This window comes from Oncorhynchus mykiss, chromosome 6 (genome assembly GCF_057628025.1).
Source record: "Oncorhynchus mykiss isolate SJ-2025 chromosome 6, ASM5762802v1, whole genome shotgun sequence".
NCBI lineage: Eukaryota > Metazoa > Chordata > Actinopteri > Salmoniformes > Salmonidae > Oncorhynchus > Oncorhynchus mykiss.
This window is the reverse complement of record NC_143027.1, coordinates 63801265-63815756: the sequence shown is the minus strand read 5'-3', so window position 1 is coordinate 63815756 and position 14492 is coordinate 63801265. Positions and strand designations below refer to the sequence as shown.

The following is a 14492-nucleotide window of genomic DNA, read 5'->3' as shown; positions in this document are numbered from 1 at the left end:
ACTTTCTCTCTTCTGTTTGTTCTACTCCCAAAAACCCTCCTACATCTCCCTTTCACATGGCTACAGGCTGAGGCCAGTCCAGTAACTGGGAACTGATGTGCTTTGAATCGAATTGGGTAGAAAGATGCACATAATCTACTGCACATGACTCCGCTCCCTCCCTTCTCCTCCCTGGCCTTTCCTCTCTCCTCGCTCTCACTCCCTTCGTCTCCCTCATGGGAGAGATTTAGCCCTTTTTAAATTAAGTTACACTTTTTTTCCACCTGCTCTGTCCTTACCAATCATAGAAAGACTGGCAGCTGTTTGTTAGTCATTTAGATGCATATCGCACACACTCGGCATGTGTGTACGCGCATGTGCACACACACACACACTTATGTGGTATACAGTATACAGTGAATTACTGTTCATGGCTTGCCTCAGAGTGATCATGTGCCTAGTTGACGGCCTGTATATGTTTGCCCTTCAAAGGCCATGGCCCACATATGGCTGTTCACATGACGACTTGTTTAAATGTGTGTCTCATGTTGAATGACCAGGAAATGGCCTTTTCTTTATTAACATGGTTAAACTGACTAACATTACTATAACGTTCCAGGACCCTTGCTGCTGACCACCCTTGACCACCCTTGACAAGGGCATCAGAGGAGCGGAAGGGGGGGGCAGGACCAGTGTGCTAACAACACTCTGTGTATTGACATCCAGGGCTGAACAGCGGAGAATCATGTAGCGTTACTGATAGAAACCCCCGATTTAATGCCGTCTCGTCTGCCTGAAAACTCAAATGCACACTCTCACAGCCGAGCAGTGGCCAAACACACACACACACACACACACACACACACACGCACTCTCACTAGTCACCAGAAACGGTCCCACTCTCATGCTCATTTACCCAAGCACTTAACACTATTGACGTTTCTGCCTCAGCTCTGCTGTTGGCTATACATTTGTGCCTGCCTGACATTATTAGAGGCATCTGGCTCAAAAACAGTCTATCCCTGTGTGACCCATAGGCCAATGCTGAACCAAGCTGTACAGTGCTGTGGTGTTGTTGTGCTGACACAACGTGGTACTAATGGGCAGCAGTAGAGATGAGACCCTGACCAGAGACCAGTGTTGTGTGCAGTCTCTCTGTTGCACAGATGAACTCTCTGTCTGTCCGTCAGGACATTACTAGTCCATCATCATAGAGTTAAAAGGCTGTGGAATAGGAGTTGAATAGTGGAAAGCCCAGGCCTCAGGCTTGGAGGAACCATCCGGGTTTGTGTGTGTGTGTGTGTGTGGGTGGGTGTGTGTGTGGAACCTGACCTGTCTTCCATGGCAGCAGAGGGGGAAGGAGGGAGGGAGGGAGGAGGAAGAGGAGCTGGTGGGTGAAAGAGAGATAAATATTGACAAGAGTCGGCACAACCAGCAGCCATGGCTGCTTCTAAATGCTGTTTTGCAATGCGCAATCTCTCTGACCTAGATTGAGAGCTCATTGTTCTCTTACATCTATCGGTAAAGATTTCTAGTCTCTTCTTTTTCTCCCCTGTTTACGTATTCTTTGTCATTAGGAATACAATGTATTTAGTGTCATTTCTTTCTTCTTCCTTTCTTGTGTCTACTTTTATTTGAGATTCCATATCTGTGGACGGCGTTATGCTAAATAGCTGTTAGATATAAGGAGAGTGTAGCCAAATGGCCGTCACTGGGGACCTACTCCTGCAGTTCTGTATGGCGGTAATGAGCGTGTACACAGTTGGAGATTACCAGTGAGTTATTATATCTCACTAAGCACTAGTTCTTGCACTCTCCCCCTTCCACACACTCTCTCTCCTTCCCACCATCTCTCCCTTTCCCTCTGTCTCCAGGTTCATCTCTCTCCCTAACGGTGTGCTCCAGATCTTGGGGGCGGTTAAGGAGGATGGGGGTGCGTACCGCTGTGTGGCCTCCAACTTTGCCCGGAAACGCTTCAGCCAGGATGCCATCCTCACTGTCACTACGGGTATGTTATGCTCTCTCAGTCTCTCTCTCTCGCTGATGACGTCTGTAGCCAAGTGATCCCTTTGGATGTGCTTGACCCCCTCTGTCTGGGTGTGTTCTTTAAATAGCCTATTTAGTGGATGGCTTCCTGCTTATATGTATTTCCTGGAACTCTGCTGGAATGAGAGAGGTAAAGAGACAGAGACGGCTCCAGACCTATGGTCTCGTGTCTGATATCAGCAGGCTGTAAGCAGTATACACAGCCTCGCTCTGCTCTCCTCACCCACGTCTCTTCCCTTCTGACAAAAGGTGCATTACTGATGGAGATCAATCCTGGCCTTCATTTGGTTCCGTCAAACTTTAGTGTCTGTGAAAGGCCTATGTCTAGATCTGCTTCTATGTGAGCGTTGGCACGCACACAGAAAGAGAGAGAGAGAGAGACCGTCTGAGCATCAGAAACATGTCCAAGTCTTTATACCTATTGGCCCTATTGAGCTTGTTGCCTTGACACAAGACTGAACTGTGTGGGAATGTCTGCACCCTGTGGAACAGCGAGGGAAACAGAGATGAATCACCTCTCTGCACCCTGCAGCATGTCCACACACACACTCACAGACAGGCACGCACTATAAGGGCACAGGGCGAAACCCAGATGCAGACATGGGAGGCGGGTGGTTCGAGTCTCTGATATTTATTATAATCTAAGGGGCAGGCAAGAGAATGGTCATGGACAGGCAAAAAAATCATAACAAGGTCAGAGACCAGGAGGTACAGAGTGGCAGGCAGGCTCGAGGTCAGGGTGGGCAGTATGGTCAGGCATGCTGGTTCAGAGTCAGGGCAGGCAAGGGTCAAAACCGCGAGGACTAGCAAAAGAGAGATACGAGAAAAAAAAGCAGGCACATGGAAAACCACACTGGTTGGCTTGACAAGACAAGCTGGCAACAGACAAACAAGGAACACAGGAATACATACTAATGGGGAAAACGGGTGACACCTGGAGGTGGGAGGAGACAATCACAAAGACAGGTGAAACAGATCAGGGCATGACACGCACATTCACAAATAGACTTTGCATTATGTTGATGACTCAATACTCCTTGACACACTTACTGTATACCTTTTTTCTCTCCCACACACACACGGATGAGTACACAAACACCACACACTTTCACAGTCACACAGACAGCCTGAGCAGGTGAAGAAATTACAGCATTACTGCCTTTTTCACACCTCCTAATATCCAACAGACTGTGTGAAGTGATGCTAGCTTACAGTAGCAGGTATTTGGTGTGACACAAAGCCCTGCTGCCTTAGAAACCTGAAGGTCAGAGAAGAAAGCACTCCCAGACGTTTTGAGGCGTTACGTGAAACATGTAGAATCTAATGCCATTACATCTCTAGCTTTCACTTTTGGAAGAGGTTTATGAATGGAATACCTGAACACCAATGTCATCTTCCTGACAGAATAATGCTGAGCACATCAACTCCACTTATTCAATTGTACATTACGTCTATACCTTTATATACTGAACCAAAATATAAACGCAACATGCAACAATTTCAAGGATTTTACTGAGTTACAGTTCATTTGAGGAAATCAGTCAATTGAAAGAAATTTATTAGGCCCTAATCTATGGTCCTTACATGACTGGGCAGCCACCTACTGGGGAGCCAGGTCCAGCCGATCAGAATGAGTTTGTCCCCACAAAAGGGCTTTATTACAGACAGAAATACTACTCAGCCCCCCCCCCCCCCTACCACCCCTCATCAGACGATCATGCAGATGGAGAAGCCGGATATGGAGGTCCTGAGCTTGCGTGGTTACATGTGGTTTGCGGTTGTGAGGCCGGACATTCTTGCAGTCAGCATGCATATTGCACGCTCCCTCAAAAAATCTGTGGCATTGAGTTGTGTGACAAAACTCCACATTTTAAAGTGGCCTTTTATTGTCCACAGCACAAGGTGCACCTGTGTAATGATCATGCTGTTTATCTTGGCAAAGGATAAATGTTCACTAACAGGGATGTAAACCGATTTGTGCACCAAATTTGAGAGAAATAAGCTATTTGTGCGTATGGAAAATATCAGGTATTTTCAGATCATGAAACATGGGACAAACTCTTTGCATTTATATTTTTGTTCAGTGTACTTTCTCTCTCTCATCCACACTCTGAGCACAGAACTTATACAAAACCCTATCAAGGCACATCCTGCAATCCTGGGAGAACTCGACTGGCCCATTTAAAACCTTAAGCCCTCATGCATAACCAAGTAGTGCTGTATGTATGCTCAATGATTAATTTATAATGTGCTTACAGTATCCCAGGACCCTGCTGGAGCTCATTATCATAATGTAGGCTCTGAGCAGAGAGACAGGCAGAGCAGGCCCCGGCCCAGGAAGTGTGATGGGCCTCCCGTCCTACCATAATTACCCCTAGAGCCACTCACACATAGCCACTAAAAATAAGGGCCTCATCTGCTCTGCTAATGCACTATTCTACTCCTCCAAGAAAATGATGGAGATGTATTTAGTCATATAGTTTGGCAGAATTACACCACCATGCTCTCAGAGTAAGGCCCTCACTGCCTCTCCTCCATTATCTGACTCCCCTCTCCCTCAGATGCCCTCTGTCTCTCTCTCTCTCTCTCTCTCTCTCTCTCTCTCTCTCTCTCTCTCTCTCTCTGTCAATCCTTCTACAATAAGTGACTCCAAAGAGGTTTAGCATACATAATATAGAGCCTTCTGCTCCTCTCTTAAGCCCATTGGGGCAGCTAGCTAGCCTGGTTGTGCAGCATTCATTCTGTTTTAACCAGGCTAGTAACTAGCTCTGTCTCCTCCACTCATCTTCCTGACAGAGCTGCTAACTGTCCTAAACAGTGTTGCCAATGATTTTTCAGTGAGAATCTCCATTGGCTCCTTGATTTGTCGCTAGAAGTCACTAGATGACATTTTGCATTGCACGACTACATCACAGCACCAATTGGCCTTGCTGCGGCACAGCTGCGGTCCCCGATGTCGTGTTTTGGCCCCTCTCCTGCCGCAAACCCTCTTCCCTTGTGCTTCTCTGCCTGTGTGTGCACCGTTGCTGTGATTTTTGTTATACAGACAGCTTCTCCCATTCTTGTTTGTGGCAGAATTGTGTGGGGAAAGTCACTAAATGCTATCAAAACCATAGAAACTCTCAGTAGCAAAAACTCCCCAAAGGCAGCCTGAAAAGTTGTTGAATTTGTCGCTAAACTCTTTTACCAATATAAGTCACTGGCGGTGTCTGAAAACTTGATAAATATAGCGACAAAGTCGCTAAATTGGTAACACTGATCCTAACTAATCGAGAGGGCCAAGCTTTAATCACTGTGGGCCCAAGGGGAAACTAGACTGGTGTCAGGTGATCTTTCCTCCCCTATTGAGAGCTGCTGTGATGTCATAGTGATGGACAGGACAGGACAGGACTGGTGGTGTTGCCAGAGTTTCCAGCTTGGAATTCCGAGTTGGATGACCATTCCCAGTTGTCTTGAGTTGCGTGTTCAGAGTTGTTACACTAAATCCTGACAAGGGCCCCAGCATTGTCTTACATCAGATAGCACCACGACCCTGCCTAAACTGAGTTCATCGGTAGGTCATTTGTGACATGCCGCGTTGGAATGATGGTGTCTGATATAAGACATTGAGGGTTGGAGTTGGTGGCTGTTGATCAGCTGTTGATTCCTGTGTCTGTGTTGTGTCTGTGTGCCCAGGTCCTGGCCCTGCCCAAAGTGAGGTAGTGATTGTGGCACCTCCTCAAAATGCCACAGTGGTGCAAGGGCGTCCAGCAGTGATGGAGTGCATGGCCCAGGGGGGGCAGCCCAAGCCCCTGGTGTCCTGGAGCAGACAGGGTAAGACTCTCTCTCAATCCCTCCCGAGTGGTGCAGCGGTCTAAGGCATTGCATCTCAGTGCAAGAGGCATCACTACAGTCCCTGGTTCAAATCCAGGCTGTATCAGATACGGCCCTGATTGGGAGTCCCTTAGGGTGGTGCAGAATTGGCCCAGGTTTGGCCGTAGTTGTAAATAAGAATTTGTTCTTAATTAACTTGCCTAGTTAAATGAAAGAATAGACTCAATACCAATGTCACAACGAGAGCCTGACCAATACTTTGGTACTAAGCTCCTGTGTTATTCCTGTAATATCATCTTCATTGTGTTTCATATTTCTACCTTTGCTGACAAAACTCCCGTCATCACAGAGGTCTTACAGTGCCACCTAGTGGCTGGATATGCTCACTATACTTTTCTGTGATTGACGTTCAACTGCTGAACTGAGCTGCCTTGAAATGGCAGTGCCTAGTGTTGTGTGCATGAAACTACTGTTTTTAATTGCTTTAGTTTGGTCTTTTCTGATATTTTTTTCTCTGAAATCGCTTGTCTCTTCTCTGTTCCTTTCTGCTCTTTCTCCTGGACACAGACGGGAAGCCCATCGCCACCGACGTGGTTGTCCTGGAAACCAACCTGGTGATCCCCAACACACGGCGTTACCATGCCGGCGTCTACGTCTGCCGTGCCAACAAACCCAAGACCCGCGAGTTTGTCATCGCTGCGGCTGAACTGCATGTGCCAGGTAAGAGGAAGAATATGTGAGTGTGAGAATGTGGTATAGATTGCATGTTTGGCTTCGATCTTAGATCTCCGATTTGTATTCTTGGCTTTTATCTTAGTTCTCTGGTCCTCTAGTAAATTGTAATATATATGCTGCTGTGAAGGATTTTTTCCTTAGAAGGATGTTTCTCTATTCGCATTCTCCCAGCCCCACCAGTGATCCTCCAGCCCCCAGAGACGGTGTCTCTCTCTCGGGGAAACACAGCCAGGTTTGTGTGTAACAGCTCTGGGGAGCCTCCCCCGGCGCTGCACTGGCTGAAGAATGGCAAGCCGGTCAAGTCTAACGGACGGGTGAAGACCCAGAGCCCTGGGGTGCTGCTCATCAACCAGCTGGGCCTGGATGACGCAGGGTACTACCAATGCATCGCTGACAACGCTCTGGGGACGGCCTGTGCCACAGCCAAGCTGTCTGTCATTGTGCGAGAGGGTCTACCCAGCCCGCCACACCAGCTCTCTGCCACGCCCCAATCAAGCACCACCGCCCTCCTCACCTGGGAACGGCCCGAACACAACAGTGACCAGATTATAGGCTTCTCTGTGCACTACCAGCCCACTTCAGGTGTGTGTGTGTGTGTGTGTGTGTGTGTGTGTGTGTGTGTGTGTGTGTGTGTGTGTGTGTGTGTGTGTGTGTGTGTGTGTGGCCTGTACGTACGATGTCTATGCACAAGGATGCTAACTCGTTTCAAGTGTATAGGCATTAACATACATAGGTGCCTGGTTCCTTGATAGCATGGTGGAGAAGGACACTGTCAGGTCAGGCTGAGTGTGTCCTGTGCTCCAGGTAAAACACTGGGCTTGTGTGGTCCACAGGCTCTGATCACATGGAATACCAGTTTGCTGTGAACAACGATACCACAGAGTACCATGTGAAGGAGCTACTGCCACACACAGCCTATACCTTCTACGTGGTGGCCTACTCCCCCATGGGAGCCAGCCGCCCGTCACGGCCCGTCACCGTGGAGATGCTGGAGGACGGTGAGTAGACCAAAGACCTCACTTCTCAAAGGAAAACAACAGAGACACAGTTAGATCTAATGCATCCACATGACAGCCTGCATGAGTCATCATACACTTGAGAGTAAAAAGAACGTATGACACGGTCAACCTATATTATACATGAGTAACGCACCTAAGTAGATATTGTTGCCCGTCAACTAGCTATGTGATTCTACTTTGTTGCTAGGAGATAATGTAATGAATAAATTGGTATAATAGCCTGCAGAATAGTATGGTTGATGAATGGATACTAAGAGTGTCCTGTACCTGATCTGACATGCTGGGACCCTCCAGAGAATATGATCGGCTACTTAAGTCACCAGACACTAGATCCAGGGTTATCTGTACTAGAGGTTGACCGATTATGATTTTTCAACGCCGATACAGATTATTGGAGGACCATAAAAGCCGTTTATTTATTTATTTATTTGTATTAATGACAATTACAACAATACTGCATTAACACTTATTTTAACTTAATATAATACATCAATAAAATCAATTTAGCCTCAAGTAAATAATGAAACATGTTCAATTTGGTTTAAATAATGCAAAAACAAAGTGTTGGAGAAGAAAGTAAAAGTGCAATATGTTCCATGTCAAATATGTGCCATGTAAGAAAGCTAACATTTCAGTTCCTTGCTCAGAACATGAGAACATATGAAAGCTGGTGGTTCCTTTTAACATGAGTCTTCAATATTTCCAGGTAAGAAGTTTTAGGTTGTTGTTATTATAGGGATTATAGGACTATTTCCCTCTATACCATTTGTATTTCATTAACCTTTGACTATTGGATGTTCTTATAGGCACTTTAGTATTTCCAGTGTAACAGTATAGCTTCCGTCCCTCTCCTCGCTCCTCCCTGGGCTCGAACCAGCAACACAACGACAATTAGCGTGCGCTAACTAGCTAGCCATTTCACTTCGGTTACACGAGCCTCATCTCGGGAGTTGATAGGCTTGAAGTCATAAACAGCACAATGCTTGACGCACAACGAAGAGCTGCTGGCAAAACGCACGAAAGTGCAGTTTTAATGAATGTTTACGCGCCTGATTCTGCCTACCACCGCTCAGTCAGATACTTGTATGCTCAGTCAGATTATATGCAACGCAGGACACGCTAGATAATATCTAGTAATATCATCAACCATGTGTAGTTATGATTGATTATTTTTTTATAAGATAAGTTTAATGCTAGCTAGCAACTTACCTTGGCTTACTGCATTCGCGTAACTCCTTGTGGAGTGCAATGAGAGAGAGGCAGGTCGTTATTGCGTTGGACTTGTTAAGGTTGCAAGATTGGATCCCCCGAGCTGACAAGGTGAAAATCTGTTGTTCTGCCCCTGAACAAGGCAGTTAACCCACTGTTCCTAGGCCGTCATTGAAAATAAGAATGTGTTCTTAACTGACTTGCTTAGTTAAATAAAGATTAAGTAAAGGTGTAAAAAAAATATATAAAAAATCGGCACCCAAAAACACCGATTTTCGATTGTTATGAAAACTTGAAATCAGCTCTAATTAATCGGCCATTCCGATTAATCGGTCGACCTCTAATCTGTACTGCAAACTATATGACACATTAATACTAAGAATGTCCTGCCATGCTCTATCCCACAGTACCAAGTGCCCCTCCACAGCTGTCCCTGCTCAGCACCTCTCCTACAGACATCAGAGTGATGTGGCTGCCCCTGTCCTCCCAGCACAGCAGAGGAGCTGTCACCCGCTACCGCATCGACTACTCCACACTGGAACAAGGCGAGCACATCACCATTTACTGGCACGGAGGCCACAGTACTACACTGCAGTCCTGTGTTATTATAACGCTGTCCGGGATTAGAACGTGGTGGTACATGTGTTCATGTTTCAGGAAGGCACAAAGCCTCAAATCAATGCATGATTTATGCAACCATAAACCGTGCGCATCTAAAGTTAGGATTCCTGTAGTAGAGAATGATGTTAATTATGGCTGAATGTGTGCCTGTTTGTGTGTCTATGTGTGCGTGTTTGTCTGTCTATGTGTGCCTGTTTGTGTGCCTATGTGCGCGTGTTTATGTATGCCCTGTTGGCATGTGTATCAGAATGCAACAGCAGAGAGACAGCCAGGCAGTTGTTGTTGGGGAGTGTGTCCTGAATGACTACAAAAGACTCTTAATGTCATGTTGTGTCTTGTCTCTGTCCTTTCCCTTCACCCTGTCTCCCTCTGCTGGTCGTTGTTAGGTTACCTTTTCTCCCCCGCTTTCTCCCAGCTGTTCCTTGTCTCCTCTAACTACCCATTCACCCCGTTTCCCACCTGTTCCCTTTTTCCCTCTGATTAGGTCCCTATATCTCTCTCTGTTTCTGTTCCTGTCCTTGTCGGATTCTTGTTTGTGTTTCATGCCTGAGCCAGACTATCGTCATGTTTGCTGTAACCTTGTCCTGTCCTGTCGGAATCTGCCGGTCTATCTGTGCCTACCTATGTTTGGTTATTAAAGAAGCTCTGTTTAAGTTAGTTCGCTTTTGGGTCCTCATTCACTCACCATAACAGAAGAATCCGACCAAGAATGGACCCAGCGACTTCGGATCCTCTCCTCACCCAGTGTGATATTGTGTTTTCTCTCCAGCCCAACACTTACTCCAGGAGCACTGCTCGTGTCGCCTACGTCATATCTCTCCTTATTGGACGGGCTCGTGAGTGGGGCACGGCAATCTGGGAGGCAAGGGCTGAGTGTACTAACCAGTATCAGGACTTTAAGGAGGAGATGATACGGGTTTTTGATCGATCTGTTTTTGGGGAGGAGGCTTCCAGGGCCCTGTCTTCCCTATGTCAAGGCAATCGATCCATAACAGACTACTCTATTGAGTTTCGCACTCTTGCTGTCTCCAGTGGCTGGAACGAGCCGGCCTTGCTCGCTCGTCTTCTGGAGGGTCTCCGCGCAGAGGTAAAGGATGAGATTCTCTCCCGGGAGGTTCCTTCCAGCGTGGATTCCTTGATTGAACTCGCTATTCGCATTGAGCGACGGGTTGATCTTCGTCACCGAGCTCGTGGAAAGGAGCTCGCGCTCTCCGTCGCCCCCCTCTCCGCATCACTACCATCTTCCTCTGCCGGCTCGGGTGCTGAGCCCATGCAGCTGGGAGGTATCCGCATCTCGACTAAGGAGAGGGAACGGAGAATCACCAACCGCCTCTGTCTCTATTGCGGTTCCGCTGGTCATTTTGTCACTTCATGTCCAGTAAAAGGCCAGAGCTCGTCAGTAAGCGGAGGGCTACTGGTGAGCGCTACTACTCCTGTCTCTCCTTCAAGATCCTGCACTACCTTGTCGGTCCATCTACGCTGGACCGGTTCGTCAGCTTCCTGCAGTGCCTTAATAGACTCTGGGGCGGAGGGCTGTTTTATGGACGAGACCTGGGCTCGGGAACATGACATTCCTCTCAGACAGTTAAAGGAGCCCACGGCCTTGTTCGCCCTGGATGGTAGTCCTCTCCCCAGGATTCAGCGTGAGACGCTACCTTTAACCCTCACTGTTTCTGGTAATCATAGTGAAACCATTTCTTTTTTAATTTTTCGTTCACCTTTTACACCTGTTGTTTTGGGCCATCCCTGGCTAGTTTGTCATAATCCTTCCATTAATTGGTCTAGTAATTCTATCCTCTCCTGGAACGTCTCTTGTCATGTGAAATGTTTAATGTCTGCTATCCCTCCTGTTTCCTCTGTCTCTTCTTCACAGGAGGAGCCTGGTGATTTGACAGGGGTGCCGGAGGAATATCACGATCTGCGCACGGTGTTCAGTCGGTCCAGGGCCACCTCTCTTCCTCCACACCGGTCGTATGATTGTAGTATTGATCTCCTTCCGGGAACCACCCCCCCCCGGGGTAGACTATACTCTCTGTCGGCTCCCGAACGTAAGGCTCTCGAAGATTATTTGTCTGTAGCTCTTGACGCCGGTACCATAGTCCCCTCCTCCTCTCCCGCCGGAGCGGGGTTTTTTTTTGTCAAGAAGAAGGACGGGTCTCTGCGCCCCTGCATAGATTATCGAGGGCTGAATGACATAACAGTGAAGAATCGTTATCCGCTTCCTCTTATGTCTTCAGCCTTCGAGATCCTGCAGGGAGCCAGGTTTTTCACTAAGTTGGACCTTCGTAACGCTTACCATCTCGTGCGCATCAGGGAGGGGGACGAGTGGAAGACGGCGTTTAACACTCCGTTAGGGCACTTTGAATACCGGGTTCTTCCTTTCGGCCTCGCTAACGCTCCAGCTGTCTTTCAGGCATTAGTCAATGATGTCCTGAGAGACATGCTGAACATCTTTGTTTTCGTATACCTTGACGATATCCTGATTTTTTCACCGTCACTCCAGATTCATGTTCAGCACGTTCGACGTGTCCTCCAGCGCCTTTTAGAGAATTGTCTTTTTGTGAAGGCTGAGAAGTGCACTTTTCATGCCTCCTCCGTCACATTTCTCGGTTCTGTTATTTCCGCTGAAGGCATTAAGATGGATCCCGCTAAGGTCCAAGCTGTCATTGATTGGCCCGTCCCTAAGTCACGCGTCGAGCTGCAGCGCTTTCTCGGCTTCGCGAACTTCTATCGTCGTTTCATCCGTAATTTCGGTCAGGTGGCAGCTCCTCTCACAGCCCTTACTTCTGTCAAGACGTGCTTTAAGTGGTCCGTTTCCGCCCAGGGAGCTTTTGATCTCCTCAAGAATCGTTTTACATCCGCTCCTATCCTTGTTACACCTGACGTCTCTAGACAGTTCGTTGTCGAGGTTGACGCGTCAGAGGTGGGCGTGGGAGCCATTCTTTCTCAGCGCTCCCTCTCTGACGACAAGGTCCACCCATGCGCGTATTTTTCTCATCGCCTGTCGCCGTCGGAACGTAACTATGATGTGGGTAACCGCGAACTGCTCGCCATCCGGTTAGCCCTAGGCGAATGGCGACAGTGGTTGGAGGGGGCGACCGTTCCTTTTGTCGTTTGGACTGACCATAGGAACCTTGAGTACATCCGTTCTGCCAAACGACTTAATGCGCGTCAGGCGCGTTGGGCGCTGTTTTTCGCTCGTTTCGAGTTCGTGATTTCTTATCGTCCGGGCTCTAAGAACACCAAGCCTGATGCTTTGTCTCGTCTCTTCAGTTCTTCAGTAGCCTCCACTGACCCCGAGGGGATTCTCCCTGAGGGGCGTGTTGTCGGGTTGACTGTCTGGGGAATTGAGAGGCAGGTAAAACAAGCGCTCACTCACACTCCGTCGCCGCGCGCTTGTCCTAGGAACCTTCTTTTCGTTCCCGTTCCTACTCGTCTGGCCGTTCTTCAGTGGGCTCACTCTGCCAAGTTAGCCGGCCACCCTGGCGTTCGGGGTACGCTTGCTTCCATTCGCCAGCGTTTTTGGTGGCCCACCCGGGAGCATGACACGCGTCGTTTCGTGGCTGCTTGTTCGGTCTGCGCGCAGACTAAGTCCGGTAACTCTCCTCCTGCCGGCCGTCTCAGGCCGCTTCCTATTCCCTCTCGACCGTGGTCTCACATCGCCTTAGATTTTGTCACCGGACTGCCTTCGTCAGCGGGGAAGACTGTTATTCTTACGGTTGTCGATAGGTTCTCTAAGGCGGCTCATTTCATTCCCCTTGCTAAGCTTCCTTCTGCTAAAGAGACGGCACAAATCATCATCGAGAATGTTTTCAGAATTCATGGCCTTCCGTCAGACGTCGTTTCGGACAGAGGTCCGCAATTCACGTCTCAATTTTGGAGGGAGTTTTGCCGTTTGATTGGGGCTTCCGTCAGTCTCTCTTCCGGCTTTCACCCCCAGTCTAACGGTCAAGCAGAACGGGCCAATCAGACTATTGGTCGCATCTTACGCAGTCTTTCTTTTCGCAACCCTGCGTCTTGGTCAGAACAGCTCCCCTGGGCAGAATACGCCCACAACTCGCTTCCTTCGTCTGCGACCGGGCTATCTCCTTTTCAGAGTAGCCTCGGGTACCAGCCTCCGCTGTTCTCATCTCAGTTCGCCGAGTCCAGCGTCCCCTCCGCTCAGGCTTTTGTCCAACGTTGCGAGCGCACCTGGAAGAGGGTCAGGTCTGCACTTTGCCGTTATAGGGCGCAGACTGTGAGGGCTGCTAATAAGCGTAGAACTAAGAGTCCTAGATATTGTCGCGGTCAGAGAGTTTGGCTCTCCACTCAGAACCTTCCCCTTAAGACGGCTTCTCGCAAGTTGACCCCGCGGTTCATTGGTCCGTTCCGTATTTCTCGGGTCATTAATCCTGTCGCAGTTCGACTTCTTCTTCCGCGATACCTTCGTCGCGTCCACCCGGTCTTCCATGTCTCCTGTATTAAGCCCGTTCTTCGCGCCCCCGCTCGTCTTCCCCCCCCCCCCCCATCCTTGTCGAGGGCGCACCCATCTACAGGGTCCGCAGGATTTTGGACATGCGTCCTCGGGGCCGTGGTCACCAGTACCTTGTCGATTGGGAGGGGTACGGTCCTGAGGAGAGGAGTTGGGTTCCCTCTCGGGACGTGCTGGACCGTGCGCTGATCGAGGATTTCCTCCGTTGCCGCCAGGTTTCCTCCTCGAGTGCGCCAGGAGGCGCTCGGTGAGTGGGGGGGTACTGTCATGTTGTGTCTTGTCTCTGTCCTTTCCCTTCACCCTGTCTCCCTCTGCTGGTCGTTGTTAGGTTACCTTTTCTCCCCCGCTTTCTCCCAGCTGTTCCTTGTCTCCTCTAACTACCCATTCACCCCGTTTCCCACCTGTTCCCTTTTTCCCTCTGATTAGGTCCCTATATCTCTCTCTGTTTCTGTTCCTGTCCTTGTCGGATTCTTGTTTGTGTTTCATGCCTGAGCCAGACTATCGTCATGTTTGCTGTAACCTTGTCCTGTCCTGTCGGAATCTGCCGGTCTATCTGTGCCTACCTATGTTTGGTTATTAAAGAAGCTCTGTTTAAGTTA

At 48.7% G+C, this 14492-nt stretch overlaps 1 protein-coding gene across 1 annotated transcript in view; it reads left to right on the top strand.

The window, feature by feature from the left end:
* Window positions 1-14492, top strand: part of igdcc4 (immunoglobulin superfamily, DCC subclass, member 4) — a 62839-nt gene that overhangs the window by 28559 nt on the left and 19788 nt on the right. Inside the window, exons 4-9 of the mRNA XM_036980687.2 lie at window positions 1854-1987; window positions 5701-5838; window positions 6406-6558; window positions 6745-7155; window positions 7407-7571; window positions 9209-9346. Coding sequence (XP_036836582.2) covers window positions 1854-1987; window positions 5701-5838; window positions 6406-6558; window positions 6745-7155; window positions 7407-7571; window positions 9209-9346 — 1139 coding nt within the window. The remainder of the gene's footprint in view (window positions 1-1853; window positions 1988-5700; window positions 5839-6405; window positions 6559-6744; window positions 7156-7406; window positions 7572-9208; window positions 9347-14492) is intronic.